Source organism: Pristis pectinata, chromosome 2 (assembly GCF_009764475.1).
Source record: "Pristis pectinata isolate sPriPec2 chromosome 2, sPriPec2.1.pri, whole genome shotgun sequence".
Taxonomy (NCBI): Eukaryota; Metazoa; Chordata; class Chondrichthyes; order Rhinopristiformes; family Pristidae; genus Pristis; species Pristis pectinata.
In genome coordinates this window covers 136,396,528-136,417,719 of record NC_067406.1, presented here as the reverse complement: position 1 = coordinate 136,417,719, position 21,192 = coordinate 136,396,528, and the positions used below count along the sequence as shown (strand labels likewise).

Sequence of the window (21,192 nt, the reverse complement as noted above, 5' to 3'; positions counted from 1 at the left end):
CTATTTCTCCATTTCAGGGCCCTGATGTTCTGGGTTCAGCTATAGTGCAGCAGCTCCTGCATTGACCTCTCTATGCCTGAGGTGTGGTAGGGACTCAGCTCTGCCCATGCACGTCTGAAAAAAAGGATAAAAGAAAGTAACAGCATTCCTTCAGTTGCTGTTTCTTCAATCTGTTCCAACTTCAAAAGAACATTATTAAACTGTCGTTCCCTGTTCCACAACTAGAAGCAAAGATTTGGCAGCAGTCAGTGCTTGATTAGCTGAATTCTTTCACTTGACATGATCATGGCCTCTGTACCTCAGGGGCTGTTGTACTTCTGACTAAATATAGAAGTCTCCACTTGTCTTTGCACATACACATTTCAAACTCATTCTTACTCGTATACTCATGCTTGTGGCTTTGTAAACTGTCATCTCCTCACTCCTTTTATTTGGTGATCCCTTCCATCTGGGAAGATGGGTATAGTCTGCAGGAGGTCTTTAGGGGTACAACTGTAGTGTTAAACCCATATTATATATTGACCCATGAAGGGTAGGCTTCATTCAACTAAAATAAGTAGATGACACCTGACTGAATGTAATACTGGAGTGCTTCAAGGTTAGAACTCTTAAGCAAAGCTAAAGACCATTCAGCCCATTGTGACTACGTTGGCACTTTGAGTTATTCAGTTGGTCCAGCTCCCCTGCTCTTTCATGCATCTGTTTCCTTTTCAGGTATATATCTAAATGAACCTGTTTCCAACACCCTTTCAGTTACTGCATCCCAGAACTTGCCACTCCAAGATATTTTTCCTAATCTCGTCATTTTGTTCTTTTGCAAATCATTGTAAGTCCATGTCACCCATTTACTGACCCTTCCACTCCCGCTACTACCTATTTATTTGATCTTTTGTCAATGTCAAGGACACAAACCTCCTCAACTCCTCAAAATCAATGGATGATTTAAGCCTCTTAGTGATTCATTGATTTCTGGAAACTGTCTAGACAAAAAAAAAGTCAAGCTGTTAATATTTAAACAATGTCATTGCACTGCAGCGTTAAATTGCTTTATAATTCTGAGCAATGATAGCATTTGAATAAGTGGGCTGTAAAGTTTATTTTCATAAACTTTATTATTTCTGATACTTGGAAGTTTAATGAGGATGCTCGTCTGCAATCTCCCACTCTTGTATTTTAATTGTCAAGTGCAATACTTGAATTCAATACACATTTAATTAAAAAGTTTCCCCATTAGTTCTCAGTCAGTGGTCCTGACAGCAGCGGGCTTTGTGCATTGCAGCTCCCCAAGGGACATACGTTAGTAGATTTGTCATATTTGAGGTTCAATTACATTAATAGCTTTACTTCAGAACACCACAAAGTCAATAATTGGAGCAGTATATTTGTCTCATCAGTAACATTTGATTTATAAAAGTTGGCTTGTCCTTGTGTTGCACATTCCTCCCCTCAGGATGAATCAAACCACTCCAAAGCCCACATATGAAAATTCAAAAAAAAGCTGCAGATGTTGGAAATCTGAAATAAAAACAGAAAATGCTAGAAGCACTCAGCAAATCAGGCCACATCTGTGGATAGAGAAACAGAGGTAATGTTTCAGGTTGAAGATACTTCATCAGAATGTGGAAGGAACGAAAGTTAGTTCTAAGTCATAGAGAGGGTGGGGAAGAGGTGGATAGGAGAAAGGGAATATCTGTGATAGGATGAAGCAGTGGTTGCAATGGTGATAAGTTATAGAGGTTGATGTGCTAATGGTGTGGAGTTAGAGAGTGAGAGTATGAACAAAGGAGTGTACAAGGTTGTGAAATGCAGACTTATTGGACATGCCCAGCAGGTCAGATTGTGCTAATGGAGAGAGAAACACTGAGTTGATATCACAGATAAATGACTCACAGTTCTGGTCGAGTCTTGAAGACTACAACGTGGCCAGATAGAAAATGAGTGCGATTACTTCACCTTACATTGGGCCTCGTTTTAACAGTTGGGGAGGCCACAAGCATAAAGTGGGAGAGGAACGGAGAATTAAAGTGGCAGGCAACCAGAACATCAGGGGCGCCTCTGCAGACTAAATGCAGGTGCTCTGCAAAGTGGTTTCTCCAATGTAGAGGACAGAAGTCAACAATGTCATAACTTTTGCTGCCAATTTCCACCCTGTTTTCACTGAGACGTATCCATCTCTGACTGTTACTGTCTTTCCCTGGACCTCTCTGTCTTAGGGCATAGGCTGTCGATAAACGTTCATTTCAAGTCTACAGACTTCTGCAACTATCTCAACTGTACATGCTCTGTCTCCTGTAAGGACTCCATTCCATTCTCCCAGTTCCTCCAGTGGTCAGACTTTTCACAGAGATGCCTCTAAGACGTCTTCCTTCTTCCTTCTCTGTTATAATTGACAGAACCCCTGACCATATCTCATCTACTTCCAGAACCTCTGCTCTCACTCCCTCTCCTGGACAGAGCAAGGATAGAGTTTCCCTGATCATCGTCTTCCACCACATCAGCCTCTGCATTCAAAGGAATATCCTTTACTATTTCTGCCAACTTCAACAAGATTCCACCACCAGACACATCCTCCCCTTTCAACCTTTCAAAGGGACCATTCCCTTCATGACTCCCTCGTCCATCTTCTGCTCCCAGTAGCCACTCCCTGTGTCAGGGCACTTCCCCATGCAACCACAGGAGATGCAACCTCTGTTCTTTCACCCCTTCCCGTTCCACAATCCAGGGACCCAAACGGTCTTTCCAAGTGAAACAGCAATTCACTCGCACGTCCTCCAGTCTGGTAAACTGCATTCAGTAGTCACAATCTTGTCTTTATATTGGAGAAGTCAAGCACAGAATGGGTGGTCACCTTGCAGAGAACCTGTGTTCAGTCCACAGAAGTGACCTAGAGTCTCCTGTTGTCTGCCATTTTAATTCACCACCCTCGCACTCTGTCCTCTCTGCCTGTGGCTTTCTGCACTGTGAGAATGATTTCTCATATATGCTTGTGGAAAGACACCTCATCTTCCCATCTGGGCACTTTGCAGCCTGCAAGGCTCAATATTGAATTCTTCAACTTTAAGTAACTTGCTTTCCTTGTCAGTGTTAGAACTGGTTGTTTCTGCTATAAATCATCCCTCTGTGATATTTGCTCAGTTTTCCCCTCTCTGTTAGGACAGTCTTTCCTGCTGAGCATGTCCTGCAGCCTTGCATTTCACAGCCTTTTACACAGTTCTGACTCACTATCATCCCCCATTAACCCATCAACTGATGACCTCTACAGCTTATCCCCAAAGCAACCTTGGCCTCACCCCATCAAGGATATTCCCTTTCTCTTGTCAATCCCACCTTTTCTGCAGCTTCAAACTAACTTGTCTTATCTCATATCAAATTCTTTCCATAGGTATGCTGCCTGAAACCTTTACTTTTGGAAAGTGAAGCGGAATTCTGTTGGGCTTGCCCAACATTTCCAGCATTTTCTGATTTTCTTTCAAAACCCACAAAGTATTTTTGAAGTCCACTCACTATTGTTTCAGAAGCAAATGGACCAACTTATTTATGCACAGCAGAATCCCACAAATAGCGATGTTGGAAGATCGGGTACTCTGTGTTGTGTGGCACTGAGGGTTGAGGAGTGAACGTCAGTAGGTACACCATAAGAAGACCACAAGAACTACCCTCAGTCACTCACACCTCCCTCACCCAGTCACTACCAACACCACTCCATTTGAATAACACCACAATATCTTTTATATCCACCATTTTGGCTTAACATTGGAGAAAGTATATTTGATTCTGCAACATTTCCTCAGTACTGTATTGAAATACCATTCTGGAAAGTTAAACGATTTTTGAATTAAAATGTCAACAGAATAAGTCCAATGTTTCTTGCCTCTTAATGTTGGTTGATCACCATCATTAAATTAAATTAAATTAAATTAAATTTTAAATTTTACTTACAGCGTGGTAACAGGCCCTTCTGGCCCAACGAGTCCACGCCACCCATTTTAAACCCCCAAATTAACCTACCCGTATGCCTTTAGAATGTGGGAGGAAACCAGAGCACTCGGAGGAAACCCAGGCAAACACGGGAGAACGTACAAACGCCTTACAGACAGAAACAGGGAATCGAACCCTGATCGCTGGCGCTGTAATAGCATTGCGCTAACCGCTAAGCTACTGTGCCGCCCCAGCTTCTTATAACTTAAATGCATTCAAGGATACCCTGTATGCCATGTTTCTTTGTCACTGAGTCAAACAGAAGATAAGACTGAAGAGAATATTGATGAAGATTTGAGTGTATCAGTGATAAAGCAGAATTATAAATGGCTGCCGTATACTAGACCTATTTCTGATGGTTCTTCAATCTGCTCGATTTATTATAGGCCCTAGCACCAATCTTTTGATATCCAATCTTCCAAGTCCATTGAGGGACATTGTAATTAAATTCCTGACAATTGGCTCGAATTAGCTTCCTCAGGTTTGTCTCGGAATCAAAACTGGGTTGGTGGTCCATTGGTGTACTTGTTGTTACTTAATGAGGAGTCAAGGGTATGGTCTATTGATCCAGAGATATGTTAAAACAATTCTAGGTGAGTCCCTCCACAGTCACTGTGAAATGTAATTAATATAATCAAATAAATTTGGAATTTAAAGATAAACGCTCGTCTCAGTAACAGTAACCACAAATGATCAGATATATCAAAAAAACCACCTGATTGACTAATTCCCAAGAGGTAGGGGGCCAACTGTCCTTCTCCAGTCTGATGAGTATGTGAATTCAGATCCACTAATGTGGTTGACTCCTAACTGCCTCTGAATTATTGTTAAATGCTGGCATTACTAGCAATGTCTGCATTCCACGTACAAGTAAGAAAGAGAAACAAAGGACTGCAGATGCTGGAATCTAGATGAAAAACACTATGATGCTGGAGGAACTCAGCCTCCTTCACTACCAGGAGGATTCCAAGTGCAAACTGGAGGAACAGCACCTCATTTTCCATCTTGGAACCTTGCAGCCTAACAGCACGAACATTGAATTCTCCCGCTTTAAGTAATCCCCAACCCCCTTCCCCACAACCCCCCACCATGCTTCTTCTCTTCTTCCCTCTCCTAGCCTCTCTTTTTTTCTACCCTTTTGTTTTCCTTTCTCTCGTTACATTTGACCCATCCCCTGGTGGATCTGCTCTCCCTTCCTCCCCCGCACCTGCCCATCACAATCTCTTACCTGCATCTACCTATCACCACCCTGTGCCCACCCCGCCTCCCCTCTTTTGTCCACCTATCACTGCTTTGCTTTTCCCTCCTATGTATTGTGCTTCCCCTTTTCCTATCTTCAGTCCTGACGAAGGGTCCTGTCCCGAAACATTGACTGCCTGCTTTTCTCCACGGATGCTGCCTGGCCTACAAATAAGCAAAGCTGATTGTTACAGTGTCCAACCCAGTTACTTCTGGTGTAATCTACTTCATCAGTTTTAAAATAGTTCACACTGTGATATATTTGACATAATCCTGTTCAATATAGGCTCAAAAGTGGACTACTTTTAATCAGTATGTGAATACTAGCACATTAGAATATTGAATCCTCAAGATATTTTTGAAGTTTTCCCAATGACATTTCATCCTATTGACCTGTTATAAATTCCAGTTTGTGGTACTTAAACCTGGTTCATTGGGGAGATTGGTTGAAATGAGCCTCGACTTGTTCAAAACGGAATTTCAGACAGGATGCAAGAGTTGATCCATTTCTTGACTACATAATGACTGAAAACTGCTCATTTTCTTTAAGAGAATCTAAGAAAGATTCAAGAGAGAACTAGCTTTCTTTATCCAGCTCAGCATCCTCAGTACATGTATCATTAAACCCTGCTTTAAAAGTTTTTCAATCTACCATCTTGCCTTTTTTTCTAATATCTGTTCTAAATTTGCTTTGCACTAATATTACATGTAATATTTTGTCCTGATTTGAAACTTATGTTTCAAGATTATTTAACACTCACTGCATATCAGTGAGGTTTCCCCTTAACCATCTTCTTAGACTGAAGAGTTCCGATTTCTCAAATTTTTCCTAATAGTTTGGGATGCTCTTTGTCAAACTTTGTGTGTGTACAATTCATTGTAATGATACAATGCAGTATACTTTGGTTGTGATCCCCAGGTGTTAACAGTTGATAACTGTCAGTGAAGAGGAGTTTGCCAGATATTGTGGACGTGAGGTTCACTTAAAGAGGAGACTGTTAATACAGAAAATATGATGATCTCGAAGGGATTTATCTAAATTGGTTGATTCAGATAATGCCCCAAATAAGTCAACTTAACTGTTCCTTTCTCATTGTCTCAGGCATTTAATTTTATTTATAACATGTATCTTTCAAATTAAACAATTGGTTCTATTGTGTAGTTCATGAAAATTTTGATGAATTTGGTTTACTGAGATGAAAATGTAATTTTAAAGTATGCAATAGTTAAATGCAACTGCAGTCAGGAATGAAGAAACACTGACTTAAAAGCATTCACCTTCTGAAATGTTAATTCAGCAACCTGCGGATATCAGGATCATTTCAGTACTGCTGAGATTACTCTACATTTACAGGTCATTAATAATATCCTTGGGAGACCACTTGCAATTTCTGCTAATGAAGGGAGCGCTCGGATTCTGTTTTTAACTTTCCCAGCAGTATGTTCTGCATTAACATTTCAAGTGACTTTGTATTATGACTCTCCTCTTTTTCACAGTGGTCGAGACTGTGAGGAGGAGATTGTGTCTCTCTGCTCCATTGTAATTTACCTCAGGCCATGCCTGTAAATGAAAAACTGGAAACACTGAACCAGTTACTCATGGATGTAATTGGATGAGTATCATCCCTGAGAACTGAGGGACAGATATTTGTCTCCAAGAATATCGGTGACTAGTTGTACTCATTTCTACCCAGTTGGCTTCATTCACTTCAGTGGGACCAAATGAGTGAGGTGTGAATATTACAGAGACTTGAAATTTTCCACTTTTAGCAAGTTTTTTAAATATCTAGAAAAACCCTTGAATGACCACCTGGTCACAATTCTAGCTGATTAAGTTCTGTGCTGGCAAATTGGGTCCAAAATCGGGCTGGTGATAGGGGGCAGAGGGTAATGGTGAAGGGCTGGTTTCCTGACTGGAAGTCTGTAAGCAGTGGTGTATCGCAGCGATTGGTGCTAGAACCTATGTTAAAACTTAAAAAAAACTCTAAATCTTTATTTACGGCATGGTAACAGGCCCTTCCAGCCCAATGAGTCCACGCCGCCCATTTAAACCCATGTTAACCTACCTGCATGTCTTTGGAATGTGGGAGGAAACGAGCACCTGGAGGGAACTCACGCAGACACACGGGGAGAACGTACAAACTCCTTACAGACAGCGACAGGAATTGAACCCCGATTGCTGGCGCTGTAATAGCATCATGCTAACCATGCTGCCCCAAATGTGTGTCATATATATGAATGACTTGCATGAGTATGTCTGTGGTCTGATAAGTAAGTTTGCTGATGACATGAAGATTGGTGGAGTTGTAGAGATCAAGGGTGGTTGCCTAAGGGTGGATACAGAGGGACATAGATCAACTGGAAAGTTGGGTGGAACAGTGGCAGATGGACTTTAACCCAGACAATACATTTTGGGTTATGTAATATTGGCCAAATATATGCAGTAAGCAGCAAGAATCTTAGAAGAGTTGATGTACAAAGGGAGCTTGGGGTGCAAGTTCATAGCTTCCTGGCAATGGTGACACAGGTGGATTGGGTGGTGAAGAAGGTATTTCGCTTGCTTGCCCTCATAGGTAAAGGTATTGAGTTTCACAGTTGGGATATCATGTTGCAGCTGAACAAGGCAATGGTTTGGCAATGGTTAAGATATTTGGAATATTGTGTGCATTTCTGGTCATCATACTATAGAAAGGATGTGGTAGCATTAGAAATAGTGCAGAAGAGACTTACCAGGGTGGTGCCTGGAATGGAGGGCTTTAATTACAAGGAGAGATTGAACAGACTGGGATTGTTCTCACTGAAGTGCAGGAGGCTGAGGAATGACTTTATGGAGGCTTATAAAATTACAGGGTGCATGAAGAGGGTGAGTAGTTGCCATATTTTTTCCAAGGATAGGGCTGTCTAAAACGAGAGGGCACAGCTTTAAGGTGAGAGGGGAAATATTTAATGGAGAGGTGAGGAGCAAGCTTTTCACACAGAGAGTCGTGGGCATATGGTACAAGCTGCCAAAGGAGGTGGTAGAGGAGGTACAATTACTGTGTTTAAAAAGCCTTTGGAGAGGCACGGTAGTGTAGCGGTTAGCACGACGCTATTACAGTGCCAGCGACCCGGGTTCAATTCTGGCCGCTGTCTGTAGGGGTTTGTACGTTCTCCCCGTGTCTGCATGGGTTTCCTCCGGGGTGCTCCGGTTTTCTCCCACATTCCAAAGATGTACGGGTTAGGAAGTTGTGGGCATGCTATGTTGGCGCCAGAAATGTGACGACACTTGCGGGCTGCCCCCAGAACACTCTACGCAAAAGATGCATTTCATTGTGTGTTTCGATGAACGTGTGACTAATAAAGATATCTTATTTTATCTTATCTTCCATGGATAGGAAAGGAATAGAGGGATATGGGCCAAATGCATGAAAATGGGATTAGCGTAGATAGGCACCTCTGTCAGCATGGACAAGTGAGGGTGAATAGCTTGTTTCTGTGCTGTATGACTCTATGACTCCTGGTCTGATCTCCAAAGTGATTCTTGTGGTTATTGTTTATCTTAATATTGGGCAGAATAACGTGCCCACAAGATCACTGAGTATGTAAGATTTGTCTACAGGGAGAGCTGGTGACCATGAATACAGGAGAACGTTAAATGTAAAAAAAAACAAGTTTCACTGTGGGCTTTATTTAATGACAGGATCAAGTTTGATTGTAAAGCCATCCATGGGGCTGCCAACCACGGTGTAGTTAATGCAAGAAAGACCACTTGGGTGAACACTATTGTGTTCTTTATTAGGGCAAAGGAGATATAATCATAAATTATGCAGCAGGGATGATGTCTCACCAGCAGATAATTCCTACTCTATTCATTGTACTGTGCAGCCTGTTGCCAACACTAGGCACCATGCCAACTAAGAGGCTTAGTCATTAACAAGTTACAATTGGTTGGTATCTTGCCAACTGTTCTTTGTCTTTCTTACTGCATCTTATCATTTACCATTCTTAAGCAGATTCCTGACATTTACTGGACAACCCAGCTCCTGAGGTGTCAGTTTGCTTGCTTTCCATGATTATACAGGTGGTCAGAAATATATGGTTTACAGCCACAGTGAGAAAATAGGCCATTCAGCCCATCGGTAATGTAACATCTTTCAATTAGATCATTCCTGGCCTGTGCTCTCTATACCTGCTGGCTCATTATCCTTTCCAGGTGAAAATATATCAACATCAGTGTTGGACGTTATAATTGGCTTCACCCTGGCAGCTTTCTGGGAGAGAGCTCCCGATTTCTGCCAGTACTAGTGGAACCACAGCTGAAGGTTGACAGATACTTTATTGTGGTTTTCTTGGACACACCTACACCACCAGTAATAATTTGTCAGGCTTTACAATAAACCAACATTGCAGATTATATTAAATTGAGTCCTGTAATGCAATGAACTATAAAGGTGGGTGTTCACAGAATACAGGTCAAATCGGAGCAAAAGATAGAAAAAGAGTTAATATACCACAGCAACAGAATTATCAACATGACCCTTCTCCCTTTAACTCCCCATAACAATCTGGAAGGACAATTTTGCTATGTATGACGGTTACTTTATTTTTGTTTGTATCCAATCTATTTAGAAGGCTCTGTATTGATGTAGAATCAAAGAGTCAGTCGGCACGGAAACAGGCCTGTTAGCCCACTGCGCTCATGTGAACCAACAAGAACTTGGCCATACTAATCCCATTCAGCAGCACTTGGTCCATTGTCTCCTACACATTGGTGATTTAAGTGCTTGTCTAGATATTTATTAAATGTTGTGAGTCTCTTCCTTCACCACAGACTCAGGAAATACATTCCAGATCCCAACCACCCTCTTCCTCAGATCCCCTCTAAAGTTCTTACCCTAAATCTATGCCCTCTAGTTTTAGACTCTTCTGCTTCCATTTACCCTCTCAATGCCTCTCATGATCTCTTTCCTTATTTCATGTTTCCCACTTTATATTTATGCCGCTATTAGCATATATTTGTCTGTGCTCAATATTTGCACAATCATGTGTTTACCCTGGGGCCCAAGCCATGTCTTTTATTAAAACTTTTATCCTGAAGCAATTGTTATTACAGTGATCATTTTACTAAGCGCTGGAGAAATGTTCAAATTAACATCAAAATACAAGTTTGCTTATCTTAAATCTAAAACTGACTGGTTAATAATCAGGTCAGATTCTGAGATAATTTCTCACTTTGTAAGTTTTCTCCTTTTGTGTAGGATGGAGCAGTGACTAATGGTTTTGTCCATTTTGCTCTCTAGAATACAAGTTATACTAATGAGAGAATAAATGTTACATTTCTAAATTTTTAGCCAATTAGTCGTTAATGATATGTATGTACACAGTGATTTACATCTAAAGCATGTCACGTCAATGTAATCAGTTATAAATAATGAGCCAATTCTTGCAGTGGTGAGGATATCTGATTGCTTGGTGAAAAGGAAGATGCATTCACACAGTATATTTCACAATTTCATGGCATGCCAAAGCATCTAGAGCCAAAGAAGAACATTTGTTTTTGAACGTAGGGAATGGAGCAGATAATTTGCACAGAGCAAGATCCCACATTCAGGACTGACCAGACAATCTGTTATCGGTACAACATCAGGAAAAAGTCCCTTCCTTCTTCGAAAAAGTGCCATGTGCCGGTGCAGCAGACTTGTTGGATGAGCTGATGTTGATAGAGAGTCAAGAATGGGAGGCCAAGCAAGGGAACACTGGAAAAATTGGGTCTAAGGGATGTATGAGGGTCCCAGACAGTACAAAGGATGAGACAGGAACAGAGGTGATGATGTCTACCAATATGGAAGTAGTCATTCTTTGCAATGGTTTGAATATGGTGATGCAATTCATTCATCTAAAGCTAAAATTACAGGGATTGAGGCAATAGTTAGATGAGGTAGTGAGAGTACAGAATTTATGACGGAGCTAAAATAAAGGCATGAGTCATCCCAGCACTCAACTGAAGTTAGTTTATCTTGATATTACATTAGGTTAAATTTGACCCACTTTAACATCATGACACAAAAGCCACCTGAAATAATAATTATGCTCCATTGGCCTGGAGTATTCTAAGAGGTCAACGATCAAATCAAATCAGTTTGAGACACCTAGTACATTTCAGAATCATTTTTGTTTGCCTTCTTAGAATATTCCTCATTATCAACAACAACGGGAGTTCTAACTAGTCAAATAATGAGTTACAATAGGCTGGGGCTTTTTTACCCTGGAGCAAAGGAGGCTGAGGGGTGACCTTACAGAGGTTTATGAAATCATGAGAGGCGTAGATAAGGTAAATGGTCACAGTCTTTTTCCCAGGGTAGGGGAGTCGAAAACTGGAGGGCATAAGGTGAGAGGGGAAAGATTTGAAGGGGACCTGAGGGGAAACAGAGGGAGTTGGGTGCGTGGAACGAGCTCCAGAGCAAGTGGTAGAGGCGGCTACAATTGCGATGTTTAGTAGATATTTGGAGATGTACAAGGATAGGAAAGGTTCAGAGAGATATGGGCCAAATGCAGGCAAATGGGACTAGCTCAGGTAGACAATTTGGTTGGCATGGATGAGTTGGGCCTGTTTCCGTCCTGTAAAACTCTATGACTCTACGACAACAATCAACAGCTCACTTAAGGTCATCCCAGTCTTTGCTGCCCTTGATCTAATTCACAGCACCATCCCTGCATCAGTGTGTCACTTCATCTCCCAGCTAAACAATGCTTCGGATTTAAAATTCCCATTGTAATTTTCAATACCCTCCGTGGCATCATCCCTCACTATTCCTGAAACCTCATCCTGCCATGCATCCTCTGGGATATCTGCATTCCTCCAGTTCTGGTCTCCAGAATGTCCCCGAATTCAACCTCCCCACCAACGACAGCCATACCTTCAGCTGGTAATCCACCAAACTCTGGAATTTCCTTTCCAAACTCTCTATATCTCTCTTTCCTCCTTTTAAGACATTCCTTAAAACTTTGCACTTTCATTAATATTTTGCTCTTCTGTCTCAGAAGTTCCTGATGTTACTGGATATCAGATTTTGTCGGTCACATTGGTAAAACACAGTGGGATTTTTCACTACGTCAATACAAGTTGTTGTTGTCATTGTGGTTACCAGTCCAGCTTCCTGTGCAATCAAAACTCCCTTCGAAACACGACAAGGCCCCTTGTTGCATGGATTTAAACTGGCCTATTGTCAAATCTGCTCTGCGGTTTAAACTGATGTGGGAGGGGTTGCCATCGAGTCATGAAGTCATGCAGCATGGAAGCAGGCCCTTCTTCCCACTAAGTCCACTATCATTCAGACTAATCCTACACTAATCCCTGGAGCAAACCCACTTGGTCACAAGGAAAGTGTGTGAACTCCACAAAGACAGCACTGGAGGTCAGGATTAAACCCAGATTGTGGAACTGTGAGGTGGCAGCTCTGTGCCACAGTGCCCAGAACACCAGTAACCGGAACAGATTGCACGGCTTCTTTCAACAGAACTGACTTTGCAATGTTAAGCCATATAAATACAGTTTAGTGATCTGTCATCTGGATCTCATGCAAAAAAAGAGATTCATTTGTGGAACATATCATGTCTACAAAGCCCTGTAGCACTTTGATGCCATTCATTGTTTAAACCATGAAAGATCTCCAGTCCAAATTCCTTGGGACCAAACAGTATTTGGATTAACTTGTTAAATTCAGGTTATAGATCAGCAGTGTTTTTGTGTAGCTACTCTAATTTTAAACTGGTGTAAATAAATGCTGCAACACTGTATAAAATTTTAATGAAAATATTTATTTATTGGATTATTTAACATTTGCAAAATATTTCTTAAAGAGTCACTTGCCTCATGAAGTTTGGATTTCAGGTGTTTTTAGACTGTGGGCATTCAGAGTGGAGATCTTCTCCGGTTAAGTATTGGTGCATTCCAGACCAGGTATTGATGGTCAGCATGGATATGGTGGGCTGAAGGGCCTGTTTCTGTGCTGTACTACTCTATATCCCCATGACCAATAGTCTTAACACTTAATATGACCTTGTGTGAGAAAGAGATGAGCACAGATGGGGGTTACAAGGCGGAAAAGCTGAACCAGGAAGAGGAAAGTCAGAAAAGGAAATCTGTTTCCTTAGTTTTAATGTTATAACACTTGGTAGCAGTATTTATCTCAATGCAAGTTTTCTCCAAACTGACCTCCACACAATGGATTGTGTGCCTGAGGAGTACTTAACTTCAATGACAAGCCTCAAATGAAATAACTTTCTTTTCTGCAGCATCTTTTGAGACTCCAGGAAATGCGACAACTTTACAGCCAAAGGATTTGTTTTCCTTTGAAATGCAGTCGCTTTATATGCAGGAAATATGGCCGCCTGTTTGAACTCATCAAGCTCCCAGAGACTGCTGTATGATAATGAGTGGACAATCTGTTTCGTGAGACACGAGAGACTGCCGATGCTGGAATCTGGAGCAACACGCAAGACGCTGGAGGAAGTCAGCGGGTCAGGCAGCATCTATGGAGGGAAATGGGCAGTCAATGTTTTGGGTCAAGACCCTTCATCTGAGCCGAAAGGTAGAGGGGAAATGGTCAGTATGAAAAGGTGAGGGGAAGGGGTGGAGCAAGAGCTGGCAGAGGAGGGGATGGGTGGGTGGGGGTGATAGGCAGATAGAGGAGGAGAGAGTGGATATAGCGACAGAAGCTGGGAGGTGATAAGTGGAGGGGACAAAGGACTGAAAATGATGGAATCTGTTTTGTGATGGAGGATGAGTATCGGTGAGGATAAGCAGAGCTTCAAAATCAGCATCAGATCTATTATCACTAACATATAATGTGAAATTTATTGTTTTGCGGCAGCAGTACAGTGCAAAGACATTAAAATCCATAAATTACAAAAATAAATAAGTAGTGCAAAAAAAAGGAATAATGAGGTAGTGTTCATGGGTTCATGGACCGTTCAGAAATCTGATGGCAGAGGGGAAGAAGCTGTTCCTGAATTGTTGAGTGTGGGTCTTCGGGCTCCTGTACCTCCTCCCCGATAGTAACAAGAAGAGGGCATGTCCCAGATAGTGAGGGTCTTTAATGATAGATACCGCCTTCTTAAGGCACCACCTCTTGAAGATGTCCTCGATGGTGGGGAGGGTTGTGCCAGTAATGGAGCTGGCTGAGTCTACAACCCTCTGCAGCCTCTTGTGATCCTGTGCATTGGAGCCTCCATACCAGGCGGTGATGCAACCAGTCAGAATGCTCTCCACCGTACATCTGTAGAAATTTATAAGAGTCTTTGGTGACATATCGAATCTCCTCAAACTCCTAACAAGGTAGAACTGCTGGAGTGTCTTCTTCGTGATTGCATCAATATGCTGGGCCCAAGATAGATCCTATGAGATGTTGATGCCCAGGAACTTGAAGCTGCTCACCCTTTCCACCACCGACCCCTCAATGAGAACTGGAGTGCGTTCTCTCGACTTCCCCTTCCTGAAGTCCACAATCAGTTCCTTGGTCTTGCTGACGTTGAGTGCGAGGTTGTTGTTGCAACACCACTCGGCCAGCTGATCAATCTCACTCCTGTAAGCCTCCTCATTGCTCTTCCATTGCGTTTTTCCAAATGGAATGATGGGATATTTTCAATCCCTCAGTGTGGGCATACAGTGTCTTAGCCTATTGTTTCATCCAATGCAGCACTCCCCCTGTTGTGCATGCCAGGATTTTTGTGCCCTGTTGCAGGACTTGAACCCACAACCTCCAAACTCATCGAGAGTGAAACGAACTGATCTACCACTACCTGGTGAAATATTTGGAATGGTTCTCTGAGAGCTAAATTGAGTTTGTTCTTTGTGATAAATGGACATTGTCTGTGGGTATTCATTGTACTCTCACAGTGGAGACGCCGTGCATTTTAACAAACAGCTGTAAAGTTGGAAGCAGGATTGAATCCGACAGTATTGACGGTGACTTACTTTGTTGACAGGATGAAGACTTCTTCCCGCAGGAGGGTGTGATGGACAACACAGAAGCACTGCAGACAGACCCTGATGCTGAGGCCTATGGTGCAGTCCCTGGGGTAAGAGGAATCTGTTCTGATTTTGCCTAGCAGACTGGAGGTGCTAACGTGGGTGGCTTGAGGAGTTCAGCGCAGGCGAGCTGTTGGATGGGCTTCTGAGTTCAGAATCAGGAGTCTGATAACAAGGTTATTGCATGGTTACCATACAGGAATGAATGGTGAGTGGACAAGGCATGATGGATGAAGGCGGAGTAACTGAGATACCACACTCCCTGTTCCCACAACAATTGGTGGAGTAGTAATAGAAACAGAAAAATAGGAGCAGGAATAGGCTATTCAGCCCATCAAGCCCCTCCTCCACCTTTCAATATAATTCAATACAATCATGGCTGATCTTCTGTCTCAATACCATATTTCTGCTCTATCTCCTTGTACACTGTAATTCCTCTTGTGTCCTGAAATCTACCTACCTTCTGCTTAAATATATAGTCACTCAGTTTCCACAGCTTTGTATAGTGAACAGTTCCAGAAGTTCACCATTTTCTAATGAAGAAATTTCTCCTCATATCAGTCTTAAATGTCTTACCCTGTATCCTAAGTTTTAAACCCTGGTTCATGACATCCCTGCTGAGGGAAGCATCCTCCTTACATCCAACCTGTCGAGCCCTTTAGAATTTTGTATATTTCAATGAAATCTCCTTTTATTCTTCTAAACTCTAATGAATATAGGCCTAGTCAACCCAATTGCTCCTTGTATGAAAGTCACACATCCCAGAAGTCCCAGAATGCACACAGTCTTTTTTCCTAGGGGAAGGGAATCAAAAACTAGAGGACATAGGTTTAAGGTGAGAGGGGAAAGATTTAAAAGGGACCTGAGGGGCAACTTCTTCACACAGAGGGTGGGTCAGTATATGGAACGAGCTGCCAGAGGAAGTGGTTGAGGCAGGTACGATAACAGCATATTTGGACAGGTACATGGATAGGAAATGTTTGGAAGGATATGGGTCAAACACAGCCAATCGGGATTAGCTTAAGTGGGCATCTTGGTCGGCATGGACGAGTTGGAACGAAGGGCCTGTTTCCGTGTTGTATTACTCTATGACTGTATGGCTCTAAGTCAATTTTGTGAATCTTTGTTGAACTCTCTCTTATGGCAAGTGAGTCCTTTCTTAGGGAAGGACATCAGAACTGCACACAAGACTCTAAGTGTGATCTCACCAAAGTATAATTGCAGTGTTGAGAGTGGAGAGCAAAAACAGAGAAATCCTGTGCAATGACTTCAACTTTTTAAAAATTCTGCAGTTACTTTTTCTCTGTCCTCTCTTAAAGCCATGGCTGCATCGACAGAGAGATCCCCACAACATGGACCATGGCCTTGAAAAATGGGTGGTTACTTAGTAGATTGAATGTGGAGAAACTGTTCCCAACTGTGTGGGAGTCCAGAACAAGGAAGCATAAATATAGGTTGGCCACTTACAGGTCAGTTAAAGAATTCAGGAAGAAAATCTGTTCATAGAACTGCGGTAAGAATGTGAGCACCTACTGTCACATGGTGGTTGAAACACTTGGCATTGGTGCATTTAAGGGAAAGCTGGATAAGAACATAGAACAATACAGCACAGAACAGGCCCTTCAGCCCACAATATTGTGCCCCTTCTACCTCCAGAATGCCCATATCCCTCCATTTTCCTCTCATTCATGTGCCCATCCAAGCCCCTCTTTAAAAACCCCCAATGAATTTGCCTCCACCACCCCATCAGGCAACACATTCCAGGCATCCACCACTCTCTGAGTGAAAAACTTACCCCGCACGTCTCTTCTGAATCTACTCCCTCTCACCTTAAGTGCATGCCCTCTGGTATTGGATCGCTCAATAATGGGAAAAAGATATTGCTTGTCCACCCTTTTTACATGCCCTTCATAATTTTATACACTTCCAACAGATCAGCAGATGGGTTACATAAGAGGAAGCAGGAGACAGGACGGCAGGTTAGGAAGACATAATTAACATAGAGAGGACGGAGAAGAGTGTAACTCTCTCCAGAGAGCCTGTAATCCATGGAGGTTGTGCAAACCAGATGGCTGCAGGTTCATTACAGCTGAGCTCAGACAAGCAGCACCTGTTTTTGATAAGCCGCCTGGAAACTGGTGAATGCAAATCAACCAGGGAGTGTTGGTCACTATCCAGTGCTAGGAAATGACCTGTCCGAATGCCAAGTGAGATCAGCCACCACTGTGTGAGCTCATGGCTGCAGATTGGCCAATCAGTTAAGCACCATTGGGCTGGTCCTCCAGGCAAGAAGAAGGGACAATCACTACCAATGGCCCTCCCATCCGTCTGTCTGCCCTGATCGTTTAGTTTCAGAGATGGAGAGTTTGATGGATGTGCTTTCTATTCATGGGAGCTGAGCAGTGCTAGTAAGCCCATCCATAATCACCGTTGAGAAGATAGTGGCCAATCGCTGCATTGGGCTGCCGGGCCATTGAGCTAAAGATACTCACACCGAGTCGTTGAAAAGGGGGTTTCAGGATTTAGATTGAGGGGAAATGAAGTGAAAGAGAGATGTTTCCAAGGCATGGTGGTATCCTACTTGGAGCGATCTCTGAGGTGGTGTGTTTCCCATGCACACGCAGGTGTAGGGATGAACATTGGACAGGGGCCAGTCTTGCAAATTGCGATGTTTGCATGGTGGTTAGTGCTGTTGGAGCTGCATTCATCCAGGTAAGCACAGAGGACTCCATCACAAAACAGACTATGCCTCATGGGAACTATAGAGTGAGGTTTAATATTTATATATTGATCTAATATTGCAGGACCTCAACTAAAGATCCAATGAACATTAAACAGTATTTCAAATCCTTTGATAGCAAATTTAAAATTTAAGTAAATAAATAAATTTGTTTTGTTATCGGTAATGGTAACCACTGAATTGTCATAAAAACCTACCTGGTTCACTGATAGCCTTCAAGGAAAGAAGTCTAACACCTTTACCCAGTCTGGCCATTACACCAAGTCCTCATTATTCAAATGTGACGACAGAGCCATAGTGTTGGGTTTCTTAACTGTCCTTTGAAATGGCCACTCCATTGTAGTAAACCACTGTGACAAAACAAAAATGGCCAAGAAATCCAAGAGTGCAGCTCTGTGTTTTGCAACATTTTGCTTGTGGAAGTTGGCTTTTTCTGGAATGGGCTGGGATTTCTACAAATTCCGGCTTCAAATATGCCACTTGGAAAATTTGTCCTGGAATCCCCACTCACGAATCACTCGCATGCTGATGTTCTGACCTCCCACACCAGTCTCACGGAATGACCTCACTCACATTGCAATGCAAGTTTGGAGCGTTGTCAGGGAAACTAGGTGACATTCTCATGATACATCTGTTATTGGCCCTCTCAGAACAACCAGAGTGCTAATGCACCAACCCAGGACTGGTAACCCCTCTTAGTAGGTTCCTTTATTTACCCTCCCTTTCAAGAACCCCGCTGATAGTATTAGCGTTGGTATTGGTTTATTATTGTCACTTGTACTGAGGTACAGTGAAAAACTTGTCTTGCATACCGATCGTACGAGTCAATTCATTACACAGTGCAGTTACATTGAGTTAGTACAGAGTGTATTGAGGTAGTAAAGGTAAAAACAATAACAGTACAGAATAAAGTGTCACAGCTACAGAGAAATTGCAGTGCAGGTAGACAGTAAGGTAGATTGTGAGGTCAGAGTCCATCTCATCGTAATAGTTGTATCACAGTGGGATAGAAGTTGTCCTTAAGCCTGGTGGTATGTGCCCTCAGGCTCCTGTATCTTCCACCTGATGATCTTCTACCCGGGTTTTGTCGAATGCACTGATATTTTTCTCAATTTCCTATCTCTCTCTCTATAGGACGAATATCAAGAGTATGAACCTGAAGCGTGAGTATCAGCAGAATGGGCACACTCCAAGAACTTTTTTCCCTTTACTCTTTTTCCATGTGAAAGTTCTTCAATTCAGATGTGACTAGTTGTAAGATTCTTTTCTCCAAGTGTGATTTTGTTCACGGTGTACTTTGAAGTCTTTCATCTGCTGTACTCCAGATTGTTGTGGCTTTGACCAGGCCCTGTCCCAGAGCTCCCTCCCACTGTAATGAGGATCTGGGAACGGGAGCCTCCTTATTCTGTAGATATTGGGTTGAAAATCCATCCTCAGTCACTTGCATTAAACATGCTGTCATTTAACAGCTGCACGCTTTGCTTCCAAATTTTGGTTCTACTGAAGTCAATGGAACAGGATTTTGGATGTGGAACACCGAGTACCTGTACGACTGTACCTCTGCATTTCGAGCACACAATTGAGGATGAATTTATACCCCACTATTTTTGAGGTTCAACATTATGAAGTTGTCTATTGCTTTCCAATCTATAAAGACCTTGTGTGTGTGCGTGTGTATGTGTGAGTGCATGTGTGTGTATGTCCGTGTGCGTGTTTGTATGCACGTGTGCGTGCGTCTTTGTGTCTGTGTGTGTAACTTTGTGTAACCTATTTATTGCTGTGTTTTCCATGTAAGATGGCTCTGTTTGCTGAGGACGTTGTCTTGTGTACGATGTTTGCAATAGCCAGCATGGAGCTATGCACTTAAGTATCAACTGTGAGACTGAAAATCAGTTTGTGCTGGTGTTTTGATGAGTGTATATAAATATCTGGTGTTTCTGTGAAACCAATTAAACGGAATGTACAAAACTCTTACTACTGTTGAGTCAGTTTCAATGTCGCAGACCTCTGTGTGATAAGTCTACAATTCACTCCAGCTAGCAGCATGGTGCATGCATATCCCAGTCCATTGTGTTGTGTACAAGCTTGATGCGCTGAAGTTCGTTTCTCAGCTACGTCGCCATCAGGAAGAAGCCAGAGATACCAGATGCTCCTAAAGAGTCAAGGAGGGTGACCGTGGGAGCTAAATTCACGTTTAATTGCCAGCACTGAGCACCTCCCCGAATGACAGCCGATTATATCTGCACAGTGGTGGGGAAAGAGATTGTACCTGTGATTGTCTCAGTGGGTGATGTGTGTGTGAACAGGAACAAAAACCCTAAACGCTGGAAAAACTCAGCAGGTCAGGCAGAACCTGTAGAGACAGAAGCAATCAACGTTCCTGGGCCACAATATGTGGAAAGGAACTGTGTGTGCGTCTGCCTCACTGGGTATTGTGTGGGGATGCGGATTGTGATAACATTTTCCTCCCTTTACACACTAGTAGCTAATACTCTTGCACTGGTTTGGTATCAGTGACCAGGTACCAACTCTTTGCCTCATTTTATGGAGTGGCTGGCTTCAGAGTGATGTTCCTCAGTCACATGTGAATGTCTGAGAGGAAGAGGAGAGGCTTATAAATTCGACCTTCCCTCAAGCTCTGAGCCAAGTTGGATGACTACCACGAAACGTTCCCTTCAACCTTTCGCTTGAAGCTTCACCATTAAAATTGGCTTCTGTTTTGCAATCCAGCTCTTGGATAGGAACATTTTGCAAACATATCGTTTTAAAAGCAAAAGTCTGTGAGGGTGGCAACTAAACCCTGTGCTTTGTTTACTGCTGTCTGTTTTGTGATAAAGTATGAACCACTCTCAGCAGCCTGGGCTCAGCCTGCAACACATTTGCATAGTTATGAAAGGTTGCAAAATGGGGAAGGGGCATTTGCAAACCACTTCCATGGTTTGTCTTTGGTTTCCATGTGCCATAAGTCTTCCTTCTGTGCAACCGATGAACACACTCCCACGTTTCTGGCAACTCCACTCTGAAGCTAGCTACTCCGGCAAATGAGGGGAATTGGACTTTGGTCACTGATGCCAACTTGTGCAAGAGCAATGACTCCCAGTGCCTGTACATTCAGGTCCATCAAAGTCTTTAAAGGACCCAATGGCTTGAAGGCAAGAGATTTAATTTGGTAAAAGAAGCAGGAGGGAGATAAGGAGAGCACTTTGCTTGAGCAAGTGATGTAACT

The 21,192-nt window shown here is 42.6% G+C and overlaps 1 protein-coding gene across 1 annotated transcript in view; it reads left to right on the top strand.

Annotated features, from left to right (window-relative positions):
* LOC127583618 (alpha-synuclein-like) overlaps nucleotides 1-19,940 on the top strand; it is a 66,568-nt gene extending 46,628 nt beyond the window's left edge. Inside the window, exons 4-5 of the mRNA XM_052039781.1 lie at nucleotides 15,184-15,276; nucleotides 19,101-19,940. Of these exons, the coding sequence (XP_051895741.1) occupies nucleotides 15,184-15,276; nucleotides 19,101-19,133 (126 nt within the window). The 3' untranslated portion in view covers nucleotides 19,134-19,940. The remainder of the gene's footprint in view (nucleotides 1-15,183; nucleotides 15,277-19,100) is intronic.
* Nucleotides 19,941-21,192: the final 1,252 nt, after the last annotated feature.